The 26393-nt window shown below is 37.4% G+C and overlaps 1 protein-coding gene across 2 annotated transcripts in view; it reads left to right on the forward strand.

Moving 5' to 3' along the window:
* LOC129004864 (uncharacterized) overlaps positions 1-26393 on the forward strand; it is a 68403-nt gene that overhangs the window by 13850 nt on the left and 28160 nt on the right. For both annotated transcript variants that reach the window (XM_054433544.1, XM_054433545.1), the window contains exon 2: positions 7654-7836. In XM_054433544.1, coding sequence (XP_054289519.1) covers positions 7654-7836 — 183 coding nt within the window. The remainder of the gene's footprint in view (positions 1-7653; positions 7837-26393) is intronic.

Genomic DNA, 26393 nt, shown 5'->3' on the forward strand with positions numbered 1-26393 from the left:
GTATTAACGTATTTTTATTAGTGGATTGATTTCAACACTTGCATAAGAAATCGTATTTACATATAGTTATGTAAAGTTCTATTGCTGTTAGGTCAAACGACTTACGGGTATTGGGTTAGATGCAAGCGCTGTAAAAATAGAAGTGGATTAGGCTTTACTTTGGTTACATCATTTTGATAACTTATTCTTGGTTAAGGATTGAACCAAGTACCTAGTACCTAGTAAGTAAGTACCTAGTAGTAGACTAGTAGTAGTTATTTTGTGACGCAAATGTTTTCAAGAAATAAATGATGCGATAATAGAGTAAACATTTTAAAAGGAACTGTTCCAATAGTATGTTATGGACTCTAAAATATAGCTTGAAGCATCTAAGCCCGCTCTTCCTCTTTATTAGTGAATCTTAGGTTCGGTTTCACATGAATATACACATGAACTAACTTCAATTATAGATAAAATTTGAATCACAATTACACCAGTTTTCTATCAGGCCCGTTACTCTAATTTTTCTGAAGAAGGTTTGTCCAACATTAAGTTAAAGATTGACTGCTTTGCATCGAAATTAATTTACCCGGATGAATCCAATCGAGTGAATTCTCGCTGAATTGTTACAACAATGAGTCCAATTACAGGTTTGATCTGATCGTCGAACATCAGTCTCATTTGCAGACGCCTACTTGGCCACACGCCGTGTCCAGAGGTTCCTTTCACTGACTTTTGCACCGGGATGCGGTTCACTTGGAAACTCAACATCTGCATCTCAACATTCATCAGCATATGATTATAGAGAAGAGAACTAACTTATAGATTCAGAGATGGATTCATTTCTCTGTATTTTCATTAATGGTTGCTACAGAATAATCCATGACTTTTGGATACCACCTCAACACCTGTACCTTGACATTCGCCAGTATTCAATCACACAGCACAGATCACCCCCACCCCTGGCTGGTCTACTTTAGAAGATATAAATATTTTATCATCAGTATCTCATAATTCGGCCAACTATTTTGATCAATTGCTAGCAATGATATTACTAAATATTTTGCATCGTTAGAATAGAAATTAGGTTCCAATATTTCTTGATTTTAAAGCTAATACGTATGAAATCACTGTAGCACCATAGTTCCAAATCGTATCAAAATCACCTACCTCTAACGTGGAGGCTTTTCAACAACAGCAGTAATTAAATAGGAAGGAAAGTGAGGACTTTCAAATGATAATCTGCCAACAACGGCTGGGAGCGAAAACCGTGGGAGACGTCACTCAGCTGAAGAGGCCGTTTTGAATCTAATAAACGTACCTTGTTCCTGTGAATAGGCGTATTTCACCACGTTTCCTCGACGATTTGGGGGGTCTTCAGTACTAATTAGTCTATTTGTCATTTATTTCCTCTGAGAAATGTCTTTGAAGTTTGGTACCAAGTGCTGTCAAATAGTGAGCCCAACGGTATTGTTTGGGTCAATTTATTTTCTGCATGTTCTTTTTTATTAGCAATGAAATTTAATGCATTAAATTTGCAACCAATAGATATAATGTTTCCTCGCGGTTTGGGATGGTTAGTGATCCACTGGCATAATAAAGAAACCGAAGATCCACTATGCTAAAGGATTCATATCTTTTTACTTTTTACCCCTGCCGGTGATCTCTCGATGTGACTGCCATTACTAATAATATTAGTTGTAAAAATATACATTTCCTATTCACTATCGAAGGCCTTTTCGATATAACTAAGATGGAACTCTTCCTAAGATTGTCATATTCTTTAAAAACAGTTGTAAAGATAGATGTGGGCTTATCACTTTCATGCCCACGCAACCCTCTTGAACAACACCAATTTCCTCCTACAACAATGCTTCCTAAACCGTATCACTTGTCACATCGTCTCGTCTTACAAGCGCAGCGCAGCGTAAACCAACAGTGAGGAAACGACACTTTTATGTGTAACAATTAGAGTTTCTCGTGTACAGATAAGTGAATGCTTTCCCCGGCCGATGGTCTGAAACAGAACAAATCGTCTAAACACTTTCTCGTGTTGTGTGCCTTTGCGCTGCAGTTGATTTCATATTCGATGCGCTTTTCACGCTCAATAATCAGAGCATCTAGTTATTGTGTTTGCTCAAAGACTTTCTGTAATGATTCATTAAGGTAGGATGCCAGTTTTCATAACAGTTTCGTGAAGGTTTGTCATTTGTATATGGTTTGTGTTTATGAGAATTGATTATTTGTAATGCATTTTTATGTTTTATTCGTCTCTAGCTGTTGCCGTGTTATATTACTATACATATCAAACGTCTATCTCAAAATGGATTTCACACATATTTAGATTATCTAGTACTATCTATATGGTGATCGCCGCACTTCAAAATTAAAGACGTAGAAAGGTTGAGAACCTACGGTCACTGGAACCTTCTTTATACAAATGTTCCCTTGTGAGCTTACTTTGATACTTGTAATTAACAATTGTAACATTGTAAAATTAATTTGGGACCCTACCATGAAATGATTCAAAATTAAATTTTCCAAAAGTGTGCAACATTTTCTAATTTGTTTCTTTATTAGGGTTTGAAACGCTAATGGGCTTTACAGTAAAACTCTTTGGCCAGCCTTTACTCACGAACACGCGGCTGCGTCGCACGAGCCAAGTATGAAGGCCGTGCTTTGAATATTGATTGTTACTTTCATCCTGTGTCAATACCCGAATTAATAGGGAACGTTCTTTGGGCACGGGACCGATCCCAGGAAAGTTAGGAGAAACCCTGTACGTGCATAGGTGTGACTGTGTTCAAAGAGTGAAAGCCTTTGGCAGAAAATTAACAGGATGTTGTTATTTTGAATAACTAGTAAATTATATCAATATTACTTAAATTTATGTTATAAATCTTCAGAAAGTTTATACTTCATGCATTTTAGAGCTGGTATCTTGTAGGGAAGAAGTACTCTTCGGATACATAACCTGTTACTTTTACTATTAACTTTTCAATACCAAATGAGGTATCCAACTATATGGACTAACTAAAGCTAATATTGTAATCGAATACAATATATTAGAATGAGCCACTCACATACTGCGCTAATGCCAACATTCGATTTCCTCCTTTAATTTTTGGTACTATTATATTTGATATGACATGAAACATGCTACAGTTTATAATAAAAAGTTTTAATGCTTGGTTAAAACGTTTGCATATTTGGCAGAAATTGGCTATGTAATTCACATCAATGCACTCTGTCGGTGTTTTAATTCAACCACAGAACTTCGATTCTAAAAATGACTTCAGATTTATCATGGTAAAGGGACGTATACTTCAAGATGAATAGTGTTCTTTCGGAAACTTACTCAAATGCTCATAAAGAGAGGTAAACTTCTGTGAGTTACCTTGGTTAAACTATAATGCGAACTGATATCAGTAATTCAATTGTTGAAGCAAAACGCTGTAAAACACTTTTGGAGTCGCTGCAGGCAATTTGATACAGATCAAACCTCAATGGAGGTGACTGACCGCAGATCAGTGAAATGGTCTCGTTTAATCTTGTCTTCCACACGAGTACTTCTTCATCATCTTCACATCTTCCACTCGCCACATGTTGATGACCACGTGACATTACCTGCTGATCACTCAGGGCAGCGGCCGTGTGAGCGACATTTTATGGCGGGTAATCCTCCGGTCATCTGGTGGGCTAGAGGCGGTATCGCTCTAAGAACAGCTGACTTTGGTACGCTTACGAAGATAAAATGCAAGAATGTCCATTTTGAAATGAGTCAAAGGGGTTAGGAAATCTGAGAAAATTTAATGTTTGTTTGCTTGATACAATTTCTCCCTACGTTCCAATCCTCGATTCATGTGGTGAGGACTTTAGGTCCAAGCACGTCAGTTCAATTTATGCATTTCCAGGCGAAAGATGTTCAATGTATTAGCTTACTCGGAGTAATTCTTTTAGTGTAATTGCTCAACTGAATAAATATAATGCTAAACAATATAACATAATCACGGCATTTCTTAGCATTTTCTGCTGAGTGGTTCTCCAAGTTTTCCATAGTTTGTTTGTGATCATTAAATAAGATTACCTATGATTTTCCCTCTCGTTTTTTGTCACCGAATCTTCCATTTAATATTATGCAAGACTTTCAAGGCATTTAACCAAACTTCCAAGTTTGGTTTCCAACTTTTCAAGTTATACTTTAGGGTTAGTAAGCATTTCGAACACTTTGGTTACAGTATAAAGGTACGTTGTCCAAGAACGCGTCTATTCAGTTCAACAGTTGGTTGCTGACTGTGTTAAAATGTAGTTTGCTCCCACTATGGGTGTTAAGAGCAAAGTTTTGAAGATCCTGTTGATCGAAGAGATGGAAAACGAGGATATTCTGGACCTTTAGTGAAACTCGATTGTGTACTCACAGTGTTTTCAAAAAGAGAAGTGAGGAAGGATATTTTAAAATACTTATGAAAAACCACTTTAATGCAGACGAGAGGCTGTTTAGTGATTTTTTAAATTTTTAAAGGAAACAGTTTCAGTTTGCGGCTTGCTAGAAGAATAGGATATATAAAAACAATATGCAATCGCACTCCATGTCCAATAACGAAAGCAGAAAAGTTAGCTATTACATTATGATAGTATAGAGTATACGGGAGAACACAAATAGACGCAATATACGCTATCTATACATACATCAGCGATCCCGTCTAACTAGAAACGTGAGCTGATTTTGCTTTACATTGCAATAATTTTTTTTATAAATTAAATACGCCCAGTTGTTCAACTGATCCATCGCCGTTGATTCACCAATCTCAACGCCAAACTTGACTTAAAAACAACATTGGACGAAAATTAACAATTTATAACTCATTGAATTGGAGTTCTACAACTCTTACCTCTTCAATTTTTTTTCCAAGTACTTAGCCAGATATAAATACACTAAGAGGCAGGATGCCGCTAATAGCTCGGGTACTTTCTTCCACAGGTTCGCAATCAGTCCTTGACCCCCCTCAAGTTCAAAGTCACGATCTTCGTGCCTCTCCCATCGATACTGCAGTTATATTGGTTTATAGAGGTGCGATTGAATATGCGATTTGTTTGCTAGTAGTTGTTGACCCCCAACCTGGAAAGTTTAATTTCTGTTTGTTTAGCTGTGTTTGTTCTAAGAGACTCGCCATGAGTCTGGGATGAGAGTGTATAACAGAAAGTTTCCTTTAGAAGATTTTTCAGTGCACTGGAGCTGTTCTAGGACATTGTCCTTTTCAGCTGTAACTCTCGTTCGAAGACTTCCTAGGATTGAATTGCGTGAAGTTCTCCAACTGCTAGAAAATCTTCCGGTGTGCAAATTTCATATTTAATACACACATTTGTTAACTAGCATTTTTTGACATTACGGGTCTAAAATGCATAAAAGACTAAAGGCCGGTTTACACACCATGACAAAACTTGTCGGTCTTACAAATCGTTGCGAACAATATATGGAGGGTGCAATCAGAAATCACTACCAAATTGCCGGAGTAGGAGTAAGTAAGCTTAGCAAGTACTTACAATAATGGCATACAAAATTCTTAAACGATCTAAAAAACTTACTTAATTTCTATAACCTTTACCACGGATTAAAACATCCCAAGCATGTGAAACATTCATACTTTCTCTCATCCTGACATAGTTTAAAACATGACGGATGCTGATGTTGATGTTCTGAACACCTCCACAACAATTAACACACAAACGCCCGCGCCTTTTCACATTTAGGAGAGCGAGAATCAAATATTAATTCCAAACTGACATTTCGCCCAGATTCATTCTGTCTGCCAGCATTACTCGGCAAAACCTCTTGGCATTCTGAGGTTATTCCGTTTCTAAAAGAATTGAGGTTACAATCGGTTCCGGCCTGACAAATAGTTTGGCGCTTGTGTGACCATGTGAGGCGAATAATAGTGTTATTTGGTCCCGATTGAATAAAGATTCCTAGGGATTGGATGTGGTGCCATCAATTTCTCATTAGACTTAAATTTACTGGACGTCTATTGAAAGCGTTGTGTATATTGTATTGAAGTGGAATAGCTTTTTTTTTAATTTGTACAACCCCTAAACTTTACCGCGAAACCCCAAAATATTTATCAAATACTGACTTTGAAATCTCAATTCTATCCCTACACTTGACTCAAGTCTTTCATTTTGTGTAAAGCTTAGTGTGCAACATTGCCAATAGCAATACCGAACAAAGTGAAAGGTATTCTAATTTGAAATAACAAAAAAAATGTATTTTTGTACTAAAAGGGAAATTTTTCAACACGTGATTATGTCCATTTTTACACTAGGTAATGAAAAAAAACTTTAAAACTTAGGTGTAACGGTATTTTCTAACTAATACTAAATAGAATGGAAGAGAACTAATACGAGAAATATAATAAATGGTGCATGTATTTTGCCCATCGGTATTTAACCCACCTTGTCAATTGTGTCCGTATTTTATTCAAAGACATGTCGCTGTCGTAAACTGGGGTTAAGTTTGAAGGCAGTTAAAAAGACAATTTAAAAGACTTTTTGAAGCGAGATCACCTTAGATAAAAAAAACGTCTTTCTTAGCTTTCCTGTTTGTTGATGAAAAAAGACATAATGCATATTTGAAAGCCCTAATTTAGATTATGCATTGAATGACGTGCATAGATGAGAGAGAGTGCAGACTTTCTTGTGACTGACTCTAGAGGACATCCCACAACTAAGGACCTTCATGCGGAACTTCGCCGGTGACCACCGTCCACTTTCGTTGCTTTCTTTTCCACCCGACCAAACGCGAATATTCGATTATAGTTTTTATCAAGAGCTATTAACGATGACAATCACTCTGAAATGATAACTGACGCTTTCAAGGCTAGCGTTTAAAACTACAATTTGACGGAGAGTCCTCGATATTACGTAGCTTTAGGTCACTGGTTTGGTTTAAGAAACATTTGCTGCAAATTAGGTATGCAGAACCTTCTGATAAAAATCTTGACACAACAGAATAAAACCACCAAAACGAAGAGAACCAGCGTGATAGGTGGATTTGTAATGTTCTTAATTGTCATACAAACGTATTCACACAAAAAAAACACTTACACATACGCATTATGTAATATAAACACCATATTCAATAAGTATTTAGGTTGACAGCCACAAGGAGCACAAAAATGCATTTATCGCCTAATTTAAAAACCTTGCTATCAAATTGGAGTATCGGGGAATCGTCCTTAAACACCACAGTGCCACTTTAAGGCCCTTTCAAATTGTAATAGTAGTAGGTACTGTTTCTGAATTTGTATGATTTACAAATTTTACCTCTGTAACAATTTGACTCCTATCGATGTTTAGTGATGGATGTGTGCAAAGTTATATTGTTGTATTATAAAATGACTTGGGTTGGCAATGGTCACTAGATTAGGCCAAACTTGTACGACGCCGATTCAACGTGTGTTTCTAGGCGAGGATGAGTATAGGTTGTGTTGATTGAATGAGATTATACCTTTCTTACTGACTGACCAAAGAATGTCCTTTAGCCGGAACGATTTATAAAATACCAATAATCAAAGGCAGTCCAGTTTTAAAACATAAAAAGTGTCATCTAAAAGGTACTGGTATCTTCTGATGACTCATCAACCCAGCAAGTCTAATAGTTTACATTGTCTGTTACAGGAGCGATAACCTGTGGGTTCCCCGGAGCTCCGGCTCACTCCTCAGTGTTCTTCAGCAACACAACGCTGACCCCCGGGACTGTGGCCACCTACACGTGCGAGAGAGGGTTCGAGCTGCTAGGTCCTTCCAGGAGGGTGTGCGGCAATGATGGCCAGTGGACACCAGAGGGGATACCCTTCTGTGGTGAGTACCTGCATGGATTGTTCTGTTTACGTTGGATACTGGAGTGGACATTTCATCTTTGTGTTCCAACTTTGTTTTAAAAGGAGGCTCATAGAATTGCTTGCTGTAAAATGCACCTTGAAATGAAGGATAGATTTTATAGTTTACATCAGTACACTAAAACAAAACCGGGCGGGAATGTTAGGGCTCAAATATTAGTCCTGCCTACTATTAAATATGATGAAAAGTCTAATTTTAGCATCCAAAGTCAACAGTGTACATTTCAGATTAGCATATTAACTATTTCCTATCTGTAAGTATATAATATGAGACACTCTGTATGGTTCTCAATTCAATTTTGAATTCCTTTTTCCCCTAAGTAGTAACATAAATTAATGAATCAAATACTCCTTATTCAAATTTAATGAATAGATCAAGAAAATGGCAATACTTAAAATGCTTGAATAAATTAAGAAGAGCAGGGAAGTCAGTTTATCTAAGTTAGGAAGTGCTTGTTCATTTTTCAAGATGCAACTGCTATGATGATTGGTTACGGAAAAAAGATTACGGGTCTGCTCTGTTTTGGAGGCTGACGTGATCTGCTTACCACGCAGATTGTAGAGAGTGCGGCCTGTTTCAATTCATTCATGTTTCATCGTAATTTTTTTGGCTAAGATCGTTTCGAGGAAATGTAGTACAATCTGCTTTAATTGAAAATGTGTGGATTTCAAGACGTACATCTTATCAAATTTGGTAATTTCTTGAATTACAAAGTACGCTTCTCAGAAGATGGCTGTGTCTTTGAACTGTTGAAAATACGGGCTGATGTTTTAGCAGAAATCCATTTCCTGGCAAGCTACAATTCAACTGACTTGTGTTGCGTTCGAGGTGAATTGCTACAACACATCTGACACTAGGGCCAGTATTTTCACCAATTCAAAGACATAAACATCTGAAGACCAAGACTTGACAAGTGTCAAAACCAAAAGTAGGCATTCCAAACAGTTTCGGACTGTCAAAACAAATAACACTGTGCCGTAAATTTTTGTTCGACGAGTCCATAAATGTCCCAATACTGTCAGGCCTCCAAATTTAATCTATTTACAGCTCCTGACCGATATCCAAAGTCCGAGTCATAACTATAAATGGAATCCCTATAATCGGATCACGTCTAAAGTGCCGAAAGTGAAAATCTAACGGACGGATTCTGCTGACAATTACGGACGTGCCTACAGCCCAGACCGTCTGGACATCCGACACTATAGTGTGTATGGGAATGCAAGGTTCGTGCAGTCGAGTTAGCCACGCATGACTACGGCATTCACAATTTCCGTAAAAACCGTGCAATAGATTTGTCCGGTCAGCCGTAGTTTGGCGTTCGGCCGGATAATCCCGGCTGACGACCGTACCGGTATTTGGTCGACGCTATCTGCGCGGTACCGCAAGGTTTACGCTTGGGAACGACATTGTTTTTGGCCGTTTCTGCCCGGCCGCATCGGAGTGGGAGTTAGAGACTTCTGACAGGCTGTATATTGTTACATCATAATGAAAATTTAGGGTAGCTAATGGAATTACTGTTTAGTTTTAGTGACTTTTGCCATGTACCTTATGGTATTTATGTATTTAATGGCATATTTATGTATTTATGGCTGTGTTTATGGCAATACAAATTTCTGATTCTGATTAGTAGGAAAGAATATAAGAATACTTTATATGACTTTATTACAATAATTTATTCTGAAAGGTTTATATTGTTTTTTACTCGTAAATCTAGGAAAATGTATTATGAAATTAATTTGACATTTGCACGGGTTTTCCAAGTTACTTTGAATTTGAATTTTACTACTTATGTCAAAATGAGAGTGTTAGTATCCGAAATGACCTTGGCATTTAAAATAAAATGTCTCGTTGTCATCAAATTTCACTTTCCGTTTCACCAGCCTTTTTAGGAATGCACATTTCTCTCTATAAATTGACCGTCATCGAAGTGGTTTGACGTATTTCGTTGCGGCTAGAGAAATCAAACTGTTATGTCCTTTACGTGATACCGCCGAAGAAAGTGACGTGAAATAATGTACAAAACTACCGTCAGATTGAGCATTACTCAATTCGGTGCAGATTGCCGTGTGTTGGCCAAAACTCAAGACAAGTGAAAGAAAGGAACATGCTTTAGAGAAAGGCAATTTCACACACCGCTGAGGCCAAAGTGCACAGTGACATAAGTAACTCCCTGTCCAGAATATGTTTCTTCCCTCGTAACGGGAAGTTGTGCAAATGCAAGGTTAACTACGTGAGGAAAGGTTTTGGCAAATATAACAACTGGATGGTCTGCAGTCTGCACGTAGCTCTACGTAGAGGGGGTTGTTTCTTCTTATATAACTAGACGTGTCTTCCGCGTACACTTTTGTGGTTTTATCCAGTTGATAGCAGTTTAATTATGTTCATTATATTCGCTTGTGTCTTTGTGGCTTCCTTACTGTTGTTAATGTGATCTTTTTGTTTGTGAGTTGCGGTGGTGGTCGGTGGACGCTTTCCGACCAAGAGATGAGGCAAGGCCTTTACAAACGTAATCTGTTCTTTGACATTCCATATATGTTAACTACTAAAATACTAGTAAATACATTCTTAACTTTTGCAATAACTGATTTAAAGCAAAATAACTGTCATCATTGAGTACTATTATAGGTTGTTTGTCTCCTCGAGCTGAATGATTTTGTAAACGCATTTAATCAGGATTAATTCCTAAAATTGTGAAAGCTGGAAATGGGTAGGAACTTATTGTTTCCTGTCTCCGTTGCCTTTGTTGGATTTTCAATTTCTTAGCGAATTAATGAAACATGAATCGCAATATAAATCTTAAATTACTACGTAAATACGTCAGAAGTAAACTTCGATGTTTACAGGTCAGAGGGTCAAAACTAAAGTGTAGTGACTTTATTCATGTAGTTGTCATCTTATACTACATTAACTTGCTAACTAAAACAATTCTAGTCTGTATGATGGACCCTGTCTCCAAAAGTTCGATTTTAATATGTCCTCTCAGATTTGACTGGCCCGGTCCTTAACCATTGGTCAGTACTCAGGTAGACTAAGGCTCAGGAGAAAATTTCCATCATACAGATTATAACACACAGACAGCACAGTTGCACAGTTGCACAAATTCGTCATTGATTATTGATAGCCCAATGACAAATGACACACAAATCCAGAACTGCTCCCTTTTGGGGTCGAACCGGCGATTTCTGATATGAAGGCGAGCACTACACCTCTCAGAACGCGGTACGTGGTATGAATGGCGTATGACATGACGAGCGTGTAAGGAAGGTAAGGGAACTAGGCTGGGTGGTTAGTTATGTGGGCCACTGGTGTAACGGACGCGCCACGCACTGAATGTGGGAATATGTAACTCTTACTGCCAAAACAGGCGCCTACTGTTGTGTCTGGCCTAGTTATAGGTGTCAAGGTGGTCGCAACTCTCAAATAGCGCGGGAATGGTCACCGATCGCAAATGGCGGGAATGTTCAGAGTGGGTTGCACCACCTTGAGGTGTGCAGTAAATAGATTGGAATATTGGTAATTATTGTCATCTCAGTAAATTGGAATACTTTAGGATATTTTTTTTAATAATTTCTGTACAAGAATTTCCCAATGGTCTTGACGGGGTTGGTCTGGTAGACCACAGGAGTGGACCTAGAAATACGGTTCAAACGTTATTAAGTCATCCCGATAAAGTGATTTGGAAAGGGTTCAGTCCACCTATCGAATCGGTTCATCTAGCCCACCCGTTTTTAACATAGTAAAATAATAATTATAATGTTTTTTGTAAAAATATCATAATAGATCAATTAGGTTGACAGGAACTATATTCGGGGTACTTATAAAGTGAATCATTTTTTATAGATGCTTAATTTTGTTAACTGTATACCTGACGTTATTCGCAAAACTGTATAGTTTTTGGTAAAATTATGATTCATTTATAAATTTAACAAATGAGCCACTGTACTCGTATATCACAGTTTTCCAAACAAGCTAAAGGCTAAAGAAAACAACATTTTTGGCGTAGCGACACCATGCACTGCTGTTCATTTTATAAATTTGCTACTTATTTGTTTCATGATCAACTCTAAAAAAATATTGTTATTTGAACCTTTTGTGCTGAGTAGTTTTGGCTTAAGTATTTACATTATTTTGAATCATCAAAGAGAGTTTACGGAAATACGGTATTAATATTAGCGAAACTGAACTGCATTCGATTTGTCCTTGACATAGTATCTGTTGCACCAAACCTCGGAGTACACGATTCAATAACGGTAGACTAATAGTAATAATTTACGAATCATATGGCAACCTCCCTCCCTCGCACGAATATTATAACTTCACAGAATTATTGCACCGCCTCCATCCCTCGCGCGAATGTTATAACTTCACAGAATTATTGCACCGCCTCCATCCCTCGCGTGAATGTTATAACTTCACAGAATTATTGCACCGCCTCCCTCCCTGGCGCGAATGTTATAACTTCACAGTATTATTGCACCCCCTCCATCCCTCGCGTGAATGTTATAACTTCACAGAATTATTGCACCGCCTCCATCCCTCGCGTGAATGTTATAACTTCACAGTATTATTGCACCCCCTCCATCCCTCGCGTGAATATTATAACTTCACAGAATTATTGCACCGCCTCCCTCCCTGGCGCGAATGTTATAACTTCACAGAATTATTGCACCGCCTCCATCCCTCGCGTGAATGTTATAACTTCACAGAATTATTGCACCGCCTCCCTCTCTGGCGCGAATGTTATAACTTCACAGTATTATTGCACCCCCTCCCTCCTTCGTGGGAATGCAATACCTTTACAGAATTATTGCACTGCCTCCCTCTCTCGCGCAAATGTTATAACTTCACAGAATTATTGCACCACCTCCCTCCCTTGCGCGAATGTTATAACTTCACAGTATTATTGCACCCCCTCCCTCCCTCGCGAGAATGCAATACCTTTACAGAATTATTGCACCGCCTCCCTCCCTCGCGCGAATGTTATAACTTCACAGTATTATTGCACCGCCTCCTTACCTTGCACGAATGTTATAGCTTCACATTATTACTGCACCGCCTCCCTCCCTCGCACGAAATTTATAACTTCACAGAATTATTGCGCACCGCCTCCCTCCCTCGCGCAAATGTTATAACTTCACAGAATTATTGCACCGCCACCCTCCTTCGCGCGAATGTTATAACTTCACAGTATTATTGCACCCCCTCCCTCCCTCGTGGGAATGCAATACCTTTACAGTATTATTCCACCACCTCCCTCCCTCGCGCGGATGTTATAGCTTCACAGTATAATTGCACCCCCTCCCTCCCTCGTGGGAATGCAATACCTTTACAGTATTATTCCACCACCTCCCACCCTCGCGCGGATGTTATAACTTCACAGTATTATTGCACCCCCTCCCTTCCTTTGCACGAATGTTATAACTTGACAGTAATATTGCACACCCTCCCTTCCTTTGCACGAATGTTTTAACTCCAAAGTATTATTGCACACCCTCCCTTCCTTTGCACGAATGTTATAACTTGACAGTATTATTGCACACCCCCCCTTCCTTTGCACGAATGTTATAACTCCAAAGTATTATTGCACACCCTCCCTTCCTTTGCACGAATGTTATAACTTGACAGTATTATTACACCCCCTCGATTTTTATCCTCAATGATGGGCGAGGATGGATTGTGGTGCATTATTTATGCAAACATATTCTGGATTCCAATTCCGATGTCCCCACGCCCTTGTTGACCTTGCACTTGACCCGCGGAACTTTGGACTGCGGACTGCGGACTGCGGCACCCTCCTCCTCCTCCACACTCCACAGACACGGTGGATCTGGGCCACACATGGGCGGCTAACGGACACCTGTAGACTAACGGAAGAGCAAGGTCACTCGGAGTCCTTCGCATTCACAACTGTGGATGAATGCGGAATGCTATCTTCGATCGAGATTCGCCATTGTTCTGTATTTGTCGTAGATCAAGCTATAAGTATGCTACTTATTTTTTTTTTACTATAGTTATCATTTCGGGCATTCAAGATATCTTCAATAACCTTTTAAAATTAAGCTCTGGGGCCTGAGAATAATGAAACGATGTAGAATGAATTGAAGAACCTATTTTTTAATCATTAAATGATTTAAAGTAAACTATTTTTACTAGGACTTGGCCTACTGCAAAATTACGATCTTAATAGAACTAAAAATAAAACTCAGCTTTAAGCCTTTTAATTTTTAAGCAATTGATTAACAATTGATTATTATTAATTCTTCTTACTAACTGGAGCAATAACATAGAGAAAATAGAGAAATTAGTTAACTTTCAACTAAACATAGAGTATTTACAAAAATTACATATTTCAATTTCAGCATATATATGGTCCTACGAAGTACCTGGGTCTTGGACAAAAGCTCCTATGGATATTAGTATTTGTTTAAATGACAGAAAAAATGCTTAGGGATAATTGTGAGTCACACATATAGTTTCTTTTAGATTGAAACGAGATTGTTGAGACTCTACTAGGTGTTTTAACACAACAAACAGGGGAATACATGTTTCTTTATCTATGGTACAAAAATATCGTGGACGAAATTTGCCAATCGTCTAAAAATATCTAAATCCATCGTGAAACATTATACTAGATACAGTATTGTCTATTCCTTTTATTAGCCTTCTTTTATTTGAGATCATATTCATGTGAACAAATTTATATGATTTTTTTCCAATTTTAATGATTGTATGTGTACTAGTATTTTTTATTTTAGTATGAATATTACCCTGATAAGGGATAAAAAAACAATGCATAACTGAAAGTTCGAATCTGAATTTATGAGGATCTACATCATGATAATAGGATAAAATACGTTTTAATCGTCGGCGTCACTAAGGGACGTTGTCCAGTAGAGTATCCGAGCAGTCAGCCTGTGAGCACGGCGTTGTCCCGAAGATCGCGTAGCACCATAGACGCGGCCGAGCGGAGAGGGTGGAGGTGTTAACCACAACAAACAGCCGTGGTACCAATTGGTCTGCGTCGTGGTAAACAACGTAACGTAACGGAGCAGATATTGAAATGTAAGCGATGCGCGAGGTTTGGTTGGCGACCGGCAAATTGGCCACTTGACATAACGGTGAACACCGCGGGCGAAGATCGCCCGGTCTGGCATGTGCCTCATACACATACACGCTCTCTCTCTCTCTCTCTACATCCCTCCCCTCTGTCCTTCTCTCTACATCTCTGTGTTAACGCTGGACACCCAGCAGATTCATATGACACCGATACTCCAGAGTGTGTCCTTCAGGCAAAGATGAGTACTGTAAAGGATGAATCATAACTTTTGGGTGAAAGAGACGACCGATTTGTTACTGGAAGATGAGCTGTTTGCTAAGCCAAGAACATTTACTAAAAGCCCTAAGATCAGGGACCGCTGGGTCCAGTTTTGAACTATCAAAAAGCTACTGACTTTTCTCGAGATTGCTTTATTGCTGACTAAGATGAGCTCAACCAGAACCATTTACCCAAAATATAAAAAAAACTGGGTTCATTCGTCAACCATAAAAGCTTCTGACTTTTCTCAGGATCGAACCGACCACTTTCTGATAACAAGGCGAGTACCATATCCACTCAGCTACCAACTACATAGAAAATTTGCATGTTCGTCTGCAATCTTTCTATTCAACTATTACGACTCTTCCCGAAAGGTTTCTTTTCCTGAAGGATAGAATGCTAACAGTCTTTGACTTGTATAAGTACCATCCTAAACACTCTCTTGAAAACACCTAAACTACATTTTCCCGTTTCTGCATCACACTTTGTCCACTAAAGTACTGAACCGTTCGTCGTCACCCAGTCATATCTCCGTGGGAAAGTTGGAACGAAAGAACCTCCAACCACTCGACCGTGTCGAAACAAGGACACTTGTCCAGAGTGTCTTAAACAGCAAGTTTTATCTGGTTAAAAGAATCTACCAAACCCATGAATACTTAACCTTTGGAATCCACACAATCCAATATAACTTGTAGAAAATATATCAATTGCAACTATTCTTTTCATGAAAAAATATCTAAATCTTCAAATATTATATCTTCATCCCTTTAGTTATTTACTGACGCAAGTTTTGTTAATAGATTGTCATTTTCGAAAGTGCGGAGTCAAATGAGTGGTATAAAGCAGCCTTTTACACCACATTTTGCAAAACATGTTTCGGACTAAAGTTTATAACAATCCTAAGAAAGCCAGTTCTTTGAGGTAGACAGTGCAGACATAGCAGGCCGGATTCCTAACCTTTATACGTAAAACCTTGTAATAAAAGGGTTGGGTGGATTAAGGACAACAATCTTGTTGTTCAGAGTCTTGCCAAACGTCCTGTTATCAACAAAACTTACAGTTTTGGGCATCAGCATCATTACTTCTTACTTAACAAATTCTTGGTCATTTCGACGCTATCAAACATTCCGCTCGACGTTTCAGCGCCGCCAAACACACTTATAGAACAATTGAACTTTCTCTGATGTGCCCTCACCGAGAGGGCGTTGTTGATTGATAACTCCTTATCTGTACAGGTTCACCGACTCTCGAGGGGCGAGGCCCGTTTTCACTCGGGCTCAAGGTTATGGTTAGCAATGGGGTTTGGAGGTTAGGCTTCCCGGCCACTTTCACAACTGCAGGTGCTTGCCTTCCGTGGCATTTCCTTTCCTCTTTCACCGACTTCGATCGTTCACACCTTCTTGTCTGATTAAGCATACATCAGATTAAATCTTGGGAACGGCTCGGGATTACACAGGTTTGTTGTCATTCTTGAGGAAAGGTGTCTGATGTATTGTGAAGAGGGTCAAGTGGATTAGGGCTATGTGTTCATCCGGCATAGGGGCATAGCCAACTTATACCCAATGGTTACCCTCTCAAAATATTGCCCGTATTTTTACCCGTTCTGTTCAGGTTTTCAAGGGGTGTACAACAACAACCCTATTTTCTTGGTTTTCACCAGCTTTACCGATAGCATTACTGTATGATGTAGGTTGCAATATTATTTTCTGGCAATGGCAATTTCACCAGTTCAAATGGGAATGGTATTATGCATACGGTATTACGTTATAGGTTGGGAAAATGCTTAACCATCGCAAAATAGCTTATCATGAATTATTGGCTTTTAATTAATACCTGAAGTAGCCTGAATCAGTAATTAATAGAACAGAACAGCCTGAATCCGGTGTAAGTTCTAATGATTACCTCATTGATCTCGTAATTTCGTTGCTACTATGTAGCATTCGATGTTATGTCATTTAGGTTGTACTATCAAATAGTGTATTCAACAGTGCTAGTCAATTTGGATAGTACCTAAAGTTAAATACCATTAGATGGAAGAAAAAAATAATTAAATTATATCATATCAAATACATGACTTGGTGCCTTCTTAATCAAGTGCATTGTTCGTAAAGTAAGCCTATTTAACACAATAGGCTTTTAAGAACATGCGATTCATCGCACTTATGTTCTTTACCGCTTTGAGACCCACCGATGTAGTGGTCATGGACTATGCTGCTAGTCATCTCGAGATAAATCAACTGCAATACTATGTTCCGTTCTTCCAACCAGATGCCCTTTAGTGCACTAGAAACATTTCCTCTTGCTATATTCCTTCCGAGGAATATCACTATTTATTTCTAGCCGTAGTTTTCTACTTACAGATTAGTTTTGATAGGTACTTGTGAGACAAAAATTGGACTTTTCATCTCAGAACATTTTGAAGGAAATGTTAATCTCCAAGTTACAATACCATGAAGTGGTTTGCGGATTCATTGGCAAGTATTTGCGGGGTATTTTTGCTACTTGTGAGGTATTGTATTAGAATCCATGTTTATTTATATATAAAGCTGACACATCAGGATGCGTATTTTAACGCTTAAGATAATTTATAAGTGATGGATGGGTGTAAAGTTAGTGATAAGAACTGGCGGTCGTTTGGCCAGGACCATTTGCTAAAAGTCCATAAAAACGTCGTCAAAAAGCCAATGGCTTTTCTCAGGATCAAACCGGCAACCCTTTGATTACTTGGTGAGCCATAAATGTCCATTCACTTATCCAGCTAATGGACAGTTTGGATACTTCATTACTTGGATTATAGTTTTGCTATTTGCAGGCCAGGTGAAATGGAACGATGATTTGTGTCCAAGGGATCGGAAACTATAGTTTTGGATAATTTTCTAAATGTATAGAACTGTTGGTTGAAATGTTGAGTAAAAAAACAATATTCTAAAAGATATGTGAGATGGATCTATGGCTACATTAATCAATGAAAATTGTCACAGCAACTGGGAGAAACATGTTATTCCCAACACTGCAGTAACTGAAATTCACCTACTACTAAATTTATTGTAATCCATTACAAAACAATGACCGACTTGTTCCTAGCTAACCTATATTATCCAAACCGTTCCAGGAACCTGCAAAATTATTCCCAAGCTCAACCTCGATTCCGATCCAACGAGAACTACATCGCTGTGAGAAAACTAACTAGAGTTTGTTATTACCATTAGAGTTATCGCGATTGCATCTAAACCTCGTTCTCACCGCCTATGCTGTGTTCGTTGCACTTTGTTCAGGATTGGACAAGGAACGTGGTTCTGATATAATGGTTTATCATATTTAGTGTCATGGTGCCTATATTGTGAGATGATTAGCCAAGTTTTGTACAAACAAGTTTTGGGACTATTGTTTTATTTGCTTGCCGGTATATGAAGTTTAGATATCGCATTTACAAACATTAAGTCAGAGGCTTAAGGGATAAAAAATAGTTGAGTGGTGAGAGATCGGTTCATTTGCATATCCTACTAAACAAATCCTTTCGAATCAACGGATTATCTTTGGCCAGTTCACACTTTCCAAACAACCTCACAAAATAAACGTTCTTAAAGCAATCAAAGAATAAAATTGTTGTCGGCCATCCTTAGTTTATGAAATAGTGACTATGGCAATGGCTCACAGCAGATTCGTCAAAAACGTAAATCTCTTTTATTTTTATTTTAATACACTACACATAACTGCAACGCACATTACTGCACATTCCCTCTAAGCAAAACTGGGATGAATAAAAGTCATAAAACCGGTGAACTATGTGTTTCTTTGCGTTTAACGCCGATTAACTACAATTAGTTATCAAATTATAAAAACAACAATAACGAGGGAGAAAGGATTTGACACGCCTAGCACTCTCACGTGTATCCACAGTAAATCCCACAGTTTCTCTAGTTTCCATCATGCAATATTATTCATCCTTTGTCTTAAGCAGGTACAGTTTACCTTCATCTCACAAACCATAACAAAACACAGTTTGAAGATTATTCGCTGTGCGAATGCTCTGATTTTTACAGATTTTCACAGGGTGTATTGACAGTATTTACGGTTTTTTTGTGGTTGGATCAGAATCTAGTTTTCGAGCTTTAGGAAAGTACTTTATTTAATCCTCCATCCAATATCATTGATAGCTAAAGTTAATAATTGTGGTTTATGACTACAGCTACATAGCCATTAACCATACTTAGACTAGCCACTTGTATTACATAAACGATTGAAATGAGGATCAGGGTCATTGATTACAAGCACAATAAAAAACTGCAGCTCGGCCCTGTTTAGAACTATCAAAAATGTCTGAATTTTCTCAGGATCGAACCGATGTAAACCAAACTAATACAGTATATCTAATAGTCTACAAATATGCTACCAGCAACCATGTGAAACACATAAAATCGTTCTGGATACTGAACTATAATCATGTGTCATTTTCAGCGTTTACAATAATTGTTACAATGTGTCATTACAAATTAATTGTTTCCGCGAGGTTGGCAGAAACGCCGCTAACAGCTGAATGGCTGTGTTCTTCTTCATGCTCGTACGGTGCAGTCTGCATTGTTGCATTACTGCAGGTCTGCAGGACGATGAACTGCAGTGACATTGGCCGGTTTTGCAGTCTCACCCTGAACTCTCTGTTTACCTGCAGTAATTGATCTTGACTAAAGGCGGTCTTCCTTTGTTGTGAGATTGTTCCAAATTTTATTTCCCTTAGACTATTACTGTGTAATTTAGAAGACTTGGTAATTTCATAGGGTGCAATTTCAGAGCCGTTGGAGTGAGGACAGAACCTTTGGAACCCATATTGTTTTTCTTTGTCAGAAAGGGCATAAAGAAAATAAAGTACTGTATAACGAACTGAAATGAGGAAGATTTTGCAAATTTATTTTGAGTCTTTCATTTATCTGATTTTTTTATGGATGGAAAGAGGTTAATCGAAAGCTTGTCAAAAATATATACTTGTAGCCTTCTATTGGCTAGTAAAAGATTATTGCTAGAAAATTATCCCAGTGTTAATTTTTATTATTTAAACTACAGTACCTATATTGGCCATAAAATACGACAGGCTTCATTTAGTTTGCGTTTGATTAGTTTCAATGAAAAAAAAAAAACATTTTTATTCAATCTATTCTATTTAATTTATAATTGATTGGATATGGTTGTGTCAATTACATTTTTTCAGTTGGATCATTGATATTTGCTTATTAACCTAGAGTAAATATGCGGATGGAAATGAAAGAAATCACACCATGTACTCCAAAGGAACTTTTGATAAGTCTCCACATGATGATCGTGGACGAACGGTATCGTAGAAAACAAATACGGTAAATATACCTCGCCAAATAACTCCAACGGTTTCCGACCATTCGACCGTGGAACCGCCAGTTCAATTTGGAATGACCAAATCCGCTAATAGAAAATCTCTACATCATTAGAGGATTGGATTTCTTCGGCCATTAGTTGCTTGATCCACGGAATAACCTAACAGTAGTCGCAACGTCCAGTTAGAAGCTAGAGGCGAACCGTTAGAGGAAAGCTCGGGCGAAGCTGTTAAACTGTTTAATTTGTGGACATTTGCAAGTCTCCTAGTACTCGTTTGCCTGGGGGCGTGTGAATGCAGTCGAATTTGCAGTTAAATAGCAACTCGTCAGCACCAATGTCCATTCTTGTTGCATGCAAACCAAAATATAGGATATGTTCCCTTTGCGTATGATTAAATGGAATATTTCAGATATCAAGAGTATAAATAAGAGTTTTATGAAATTTTTCCTTAGGAATGAAGATATCGCCGTAGTTTTCATGATGAGACATAAGGCCTGGGTCCAATGTACTTTTATCGTTTTTTAGTTACAGGTTAGAATATGTTACGTCAGCTAACTTAGCTAGGAGTCCGTAGGTGCGACAGCCTAGTTACTTAAACAAACGCATGATGTTGAATGAAAGTTAAATACTTCTCTTCTTGACCACTGAAACCTTGACAATTTTTTGGCCTCACCAACGGCGGCAACCCACTCTTCTCTACCCTCGGCTCCTTAACGTGTTGACCCTTGTATTTAAATATCTTTTAGCATTCAGCACTTCCATCTCAGACTGCGTTCTCCTACAGTGTGAATTATATCTTTTAAGATTTTTAATAATGAAGATAAATAGATCTCTGGATCTGTCAATTCTCTGCCTTCTCATATCCTCAAGCCTTTTTCATCATGTATTGAAGCACTTAAGTACTTAATTTTCCAGAATCACCAAGTTTCTTCTCGTGAATTACCCACTCCTAGAATCACCAAGAGCATCCTCCTTACACAACGAAGATTTAACAAGCAAACCGAGGAACGTAATTTACAAAATCATCGATAACTCACCAAAACCCACAACTGATGTAGTTAGCTACTTGTTACCCAAGTGAAAGTCAAATCAGTTGCCTAATCCGGACATCCTTAACGTGTTCTAACCAAAACTGAAAGTTTGGCGTGTTCTAATCCCGCGGATGGGCTTAGGTTTCAACCACAGCATCGAGAAACCGATCCCGGTTCCTCTTCCCTGTCGATGCCGAGATTAAACCAACAAGCATCTGTTTACTTTCGCACGTAACCAACAATTAGACTTGCGGTGGACGAAAGTTTGACAGATTTGCCGAAAACAAACGTAGTTCGTGGGGAAAGTATGTGGTAGACAGCCGGTGTTTGAGGCGTAGAACTGTAGAAGTGTGGCATTGTAGCAGGTCTGTTGAATTGTCCCGTATAGGATTGTAAGACCGGTCCAGCAGGTATTGGACATAGTGTGAGACCGCTACTTCCTCTCCTTCACCTTGCCACACGAATATTTTAAATAGTTGTATAATTTCTGATACATCCTCCAACGTTCAGATTTTCTATTAGATTAGATCATATGCCAATTTTGTGACGCCGATACACTAGGGTACGTATTTTAAAACAAAGATATGAGGTTATAGCTTTGTTACTGAATAAGATCAGGTTCTATAACCAGAACAACATCGAAGCCGAATTTCAGAAGCCTCCAACACACCATGGTGTGGTTCATGGTTCTTTCCATTTCAGTTTTATGTTTACCTCAAATGTTATTACGTTTGTAAGGCCAATAGTTTAAGTACCCTAGTATTTAAGTATTCATAATATTTGCTACTAGGATTGTTGAAACTTAAGAAAAATCTCCACATGAAACGTCTTGCTTAAACAATAAACCTTGCCAAGTAAGATGAGAGATTACTATGTAGTGATTTTGATGCTTAATTATCTACAATGTATATCAAACTGTGTATTTCTACCACACAAATTTTGAAATTTTATATAATGCCAAAAGAAAATCAGGACGTCTTCTGAATCAAAGGCCTATGCATTATGCATTGAAACTTCAACAAGAACAGATTCCAATGATTTGGCTTAATCAACTATTGTATGCAAAACATTCACAATTGTTCCATTATATAGGACCTATCTCTGTTTTTCTTGTCATCTACTACTAAGAAATAAACTACTTATGAAAATACAACAAATTACTGATACAGTAACAGTACATAATGTTTTAGTAGGCAGTTAAGTACAACTCTCATCCCTGAAGACATTATCCTTACATAACTTATACTTATTGCACCTTACCCTTGTAAAGATGCTGAGCATAGAATCACCATTAACTAGATTACTTGTCAAGTCAACAACAAGACCAGCGCAATAAAGAAGAATAGTCACCACTTTCCAAGACAACAGGTTTAGGACTCTTAAAAAGCAGCCGCTATTGCCTACGTGTACTCCTTATCTTACTCTGCCTCTATCACGTATTTATGGTTATGATTTCAGTTTTTCTAAAGAACTTTAAGGTCTATTATGTTTGACGGAATAACTTATCTAATATTTTAACGACATTTGTAATATTTTAATAACTACTGGGACGGTGGCGTTATTCTGTAATCCAGCTACTAGAAGGTCAAGAATTGTGGTTATATATAGGCATGCACTGTGGATGCGATACTCCCTGGTGTGGATTAACGTCCGCACTAGTGAGTACTACGATCATGATATTAGACCAATTCGTTAATATCAAGGCAAAAATGAGGTTCGGATTCCACTATGAACTGTAGGTCCCTTAGTTGCCATTAGCTGTATGGGCTGTTAATTAACAGATGTGTGTAAGGCATATGTCGGCCTTAGTCATTAACAAGACTACAAGATCGTGCAACTCATCCTATACTCATCTCCATTCATACTTGGCTTAAAATACCTACTTTGTATGGTCGCCATTTCAATGAAAAGTAATAAAGTATTTTAAGCCAAGTATGAAAAAATATATATTTTCAAAAGTATTTCAAACTACTAATCGCTTAATGCAAATAAAATTTTGAAATATCTTTTGATTAAATTACATCTTTAGGTTACATCTTCTGATAATGTGGTGTATAAAGTTTGACCTCAGAATACAATGAGAACGTGAAAGCTGGGTGTTACTTTCATTGCGAAAAATATCTTCAGGAAATATTACTAATTTGATTAAAAAGAAATGTCACAAGAAATGATAATCTCTACAGGAAATGTACAATAATTACGTATCCCATTAATTGATGAAACTCCAGGAATTCACATTTCTTGTAAATTAGTTTTCAACAACCAAATTGTTGCCACTCTAATGGGATACACATCCATTTAGTAACGGTTCAGTTGAAAATCCACAAAAATCCAAGCGAGCAAATAATTTATGCGTTCCGTGCTTACATTGTACGGTAACTAATTGAAAGTGTTGATTAATACATTACCTTCGAATTATCTGCAGGATTTCTGATGCCTGTTCCATATCAAATATCTATAGGTTTTCGCCTCTTTCAACTTTATGTGGATACTTTCCTTTCAGCATAAAGTCGACTTTATGAAGTCTTGACATTTCTTTTAGACTATTACAACTCTAATTCACCTTCAGAATCTCTCTCTGGATCTAGCACCATGCTTATCCACTATCATTGCATCCATACTTCATCGCGGCCAACCCCGTGGTACGCTCGGTAATACACTCATAGTATTTACTTTTGGTTTGCAACAAAGTTGTAGTTCCTTAAAAACATTGTGGTAGGCTCAATAATTGTTCTATCACATCCTGTATGTATAATATCATTGTTTCAAATGAGGATAAATAGTAAATTGATAAAAAAATAATTTAAAGCGCATTTTTGGATCAAAGAAATGTTTTTGGTTGAAGAAACAATTTAACATTTTTCTAATCACAACCTTTGCAACAATTAAAATCTAAATCATATCATACCACTTGTAGGTAAGCCATGTGAACCAAGATTCTTTTCTAAATATTAACTCCAGACAAAATTAAGAATATGAAATGTAAACTTAATGGAAAAGGTCCAATCAAGTGGCATTTAACGTAAAATTGTTTTTACAGCATGTGGAAATTTTAGTCACAAAATTGAACCTAAGTGTATGGAATAGATGTATACATGATAAATTTGCAGATGTATTGTCTGTGATAGTACACTTTTATCAGGAGTAAATCAGTCACAACATAGTTTAAACAACACCCATTTAAAACAAAGTGATTGTACAAAATACCTCATACAAATTAGTTGTCGTCGTTTGAAATTTTATTACATCTATACATGAGATTGATTACTTTAAAGGTTAACCCCGAAGGAGTCTTTCATTGATATTTTCAAAGCCAAATCATAGTTTGAAAGGAGAAAATCGATCGCTGAAAGCTCGTATGGGGCAGACGCTGGTATCAAAGACCAGTCTCAGACAGAACAGATCATCGCTCCAGATTCCTTGAACTAGTTCCTCATGCTGAAGGAAGAACCGATTCAGTAGTTCTATTTCTTTCTATCGAATTTTGACCAAACACGCTAAAGTCGTGTTATGCACTATTTTCAATTCTATTTTTAACGCTTTATAACCCGCTTTTTAACGCCTGTGCTTTGCCCACAGTTAATTAATTATGAACATTAATGTGTTATACTATGTTAGTACTATTACTACTCCTTTAAAATTAGTAATTTTCCAAAATTTGACTGAGTTAATTACATGTTTGTTATTAGCTTTTCCTAATTTACTTTACTTTACTTTACTTGATTTACTTCTCCTTTTTTAAGCCCTCCATTTGAAATATTTGAGTATTATGATAGAAAAATAGTGAACAATTAACAACACTACTTGCTTCGTAGTTAGCAGCGACTAAAACTAATTTAAATGGTCATGTAATATTTATTTTCATGTATTATAATTTTGTTTCTAGTTTGGTATAGTATTTTTACAAGAAGACTCACATGAAACAAATATATTATAATTCATCAGTTTTCTATATTCATATTGATCGTTTACAGTTTAACAGTTTTAAAACAGTTGGGGGACTATTAAAACAGGATCACTTTTACCATCGAAGCTGCATGACAAGCGCTTATTTTTCTTATCTTCTTCTAGCGTCATCCATTACAAAACCAACAATTGCCAGAGATTCGATACACCAGGGCCGACGTTGCTATGGTTACACAATAATCACAACAATGCCTTGACAGCTGATACAGACTCTTTGGGAGAGAACTTTCTTCTTCTTCAGTCCGAATGTCATTATCGAATCTATTCTCAAGTGACTTTCCAGCTATCAATGTAAACTGGACGGGTTTTTTTGCAAATCGGGGCATTGACTCTGAGAGTTTAGAAAGAGTTCGATCGTTCAGTATGTTCAAAGTGCAAAGCACCAAGATTTTACCTGTACCATATTCAATTATATTATTACACCATTTAATAGGTTAATTGCTAGTGAAGATGCTACAATAAATATTTTAGTCAAAGAAAATCTCCAGTAATGAAAAAAGTTTCCAGTTCATTTAAAGAATTTGCACGCAAAGAGGTTCATTGTAAAATTATATTCAGACTTGATATCTTGTAAAATTTGCCAATGATTACTTTGATTTGTTGCTGCGAGAAACACGACTCTGTTTTCCTTTGATTGAATTAAAAATAAAAAGTGAAATAAAGATAATATTATAAAATATTTACGAAGTTAGTTCATGACATTGATTTCAATTTCTTGCAATATCTTTTCGTCTATTCAAAAAAATTTAGACTAATATTTTAAACATTAAATTAATTTGTATGTCCAATAGGACAATACTTTTCAAAGTTTTGTTTTTAAATTTAATTTGAGACTTTAACATGATACATACAACCAAATTATT

This window comes from Macrosteles quadrilineatus, unplaced genomic scaffold, assembly GCF_028750875.1.
Source record: "Macrosteles quadrilineatus isolate MER2022 unplaced genomic scaffold, UCM_ALF_1.0 Scaffold_12__1_contigs__length_5162894, whole genome shotgun sequence".
Lineage (NCBI taxonomy): Eukaryota > Metazoa > Arthropoda > Insecta > Hemiptera > Cicadellidae > Macrosteles > Macrosteles quadrilineatus.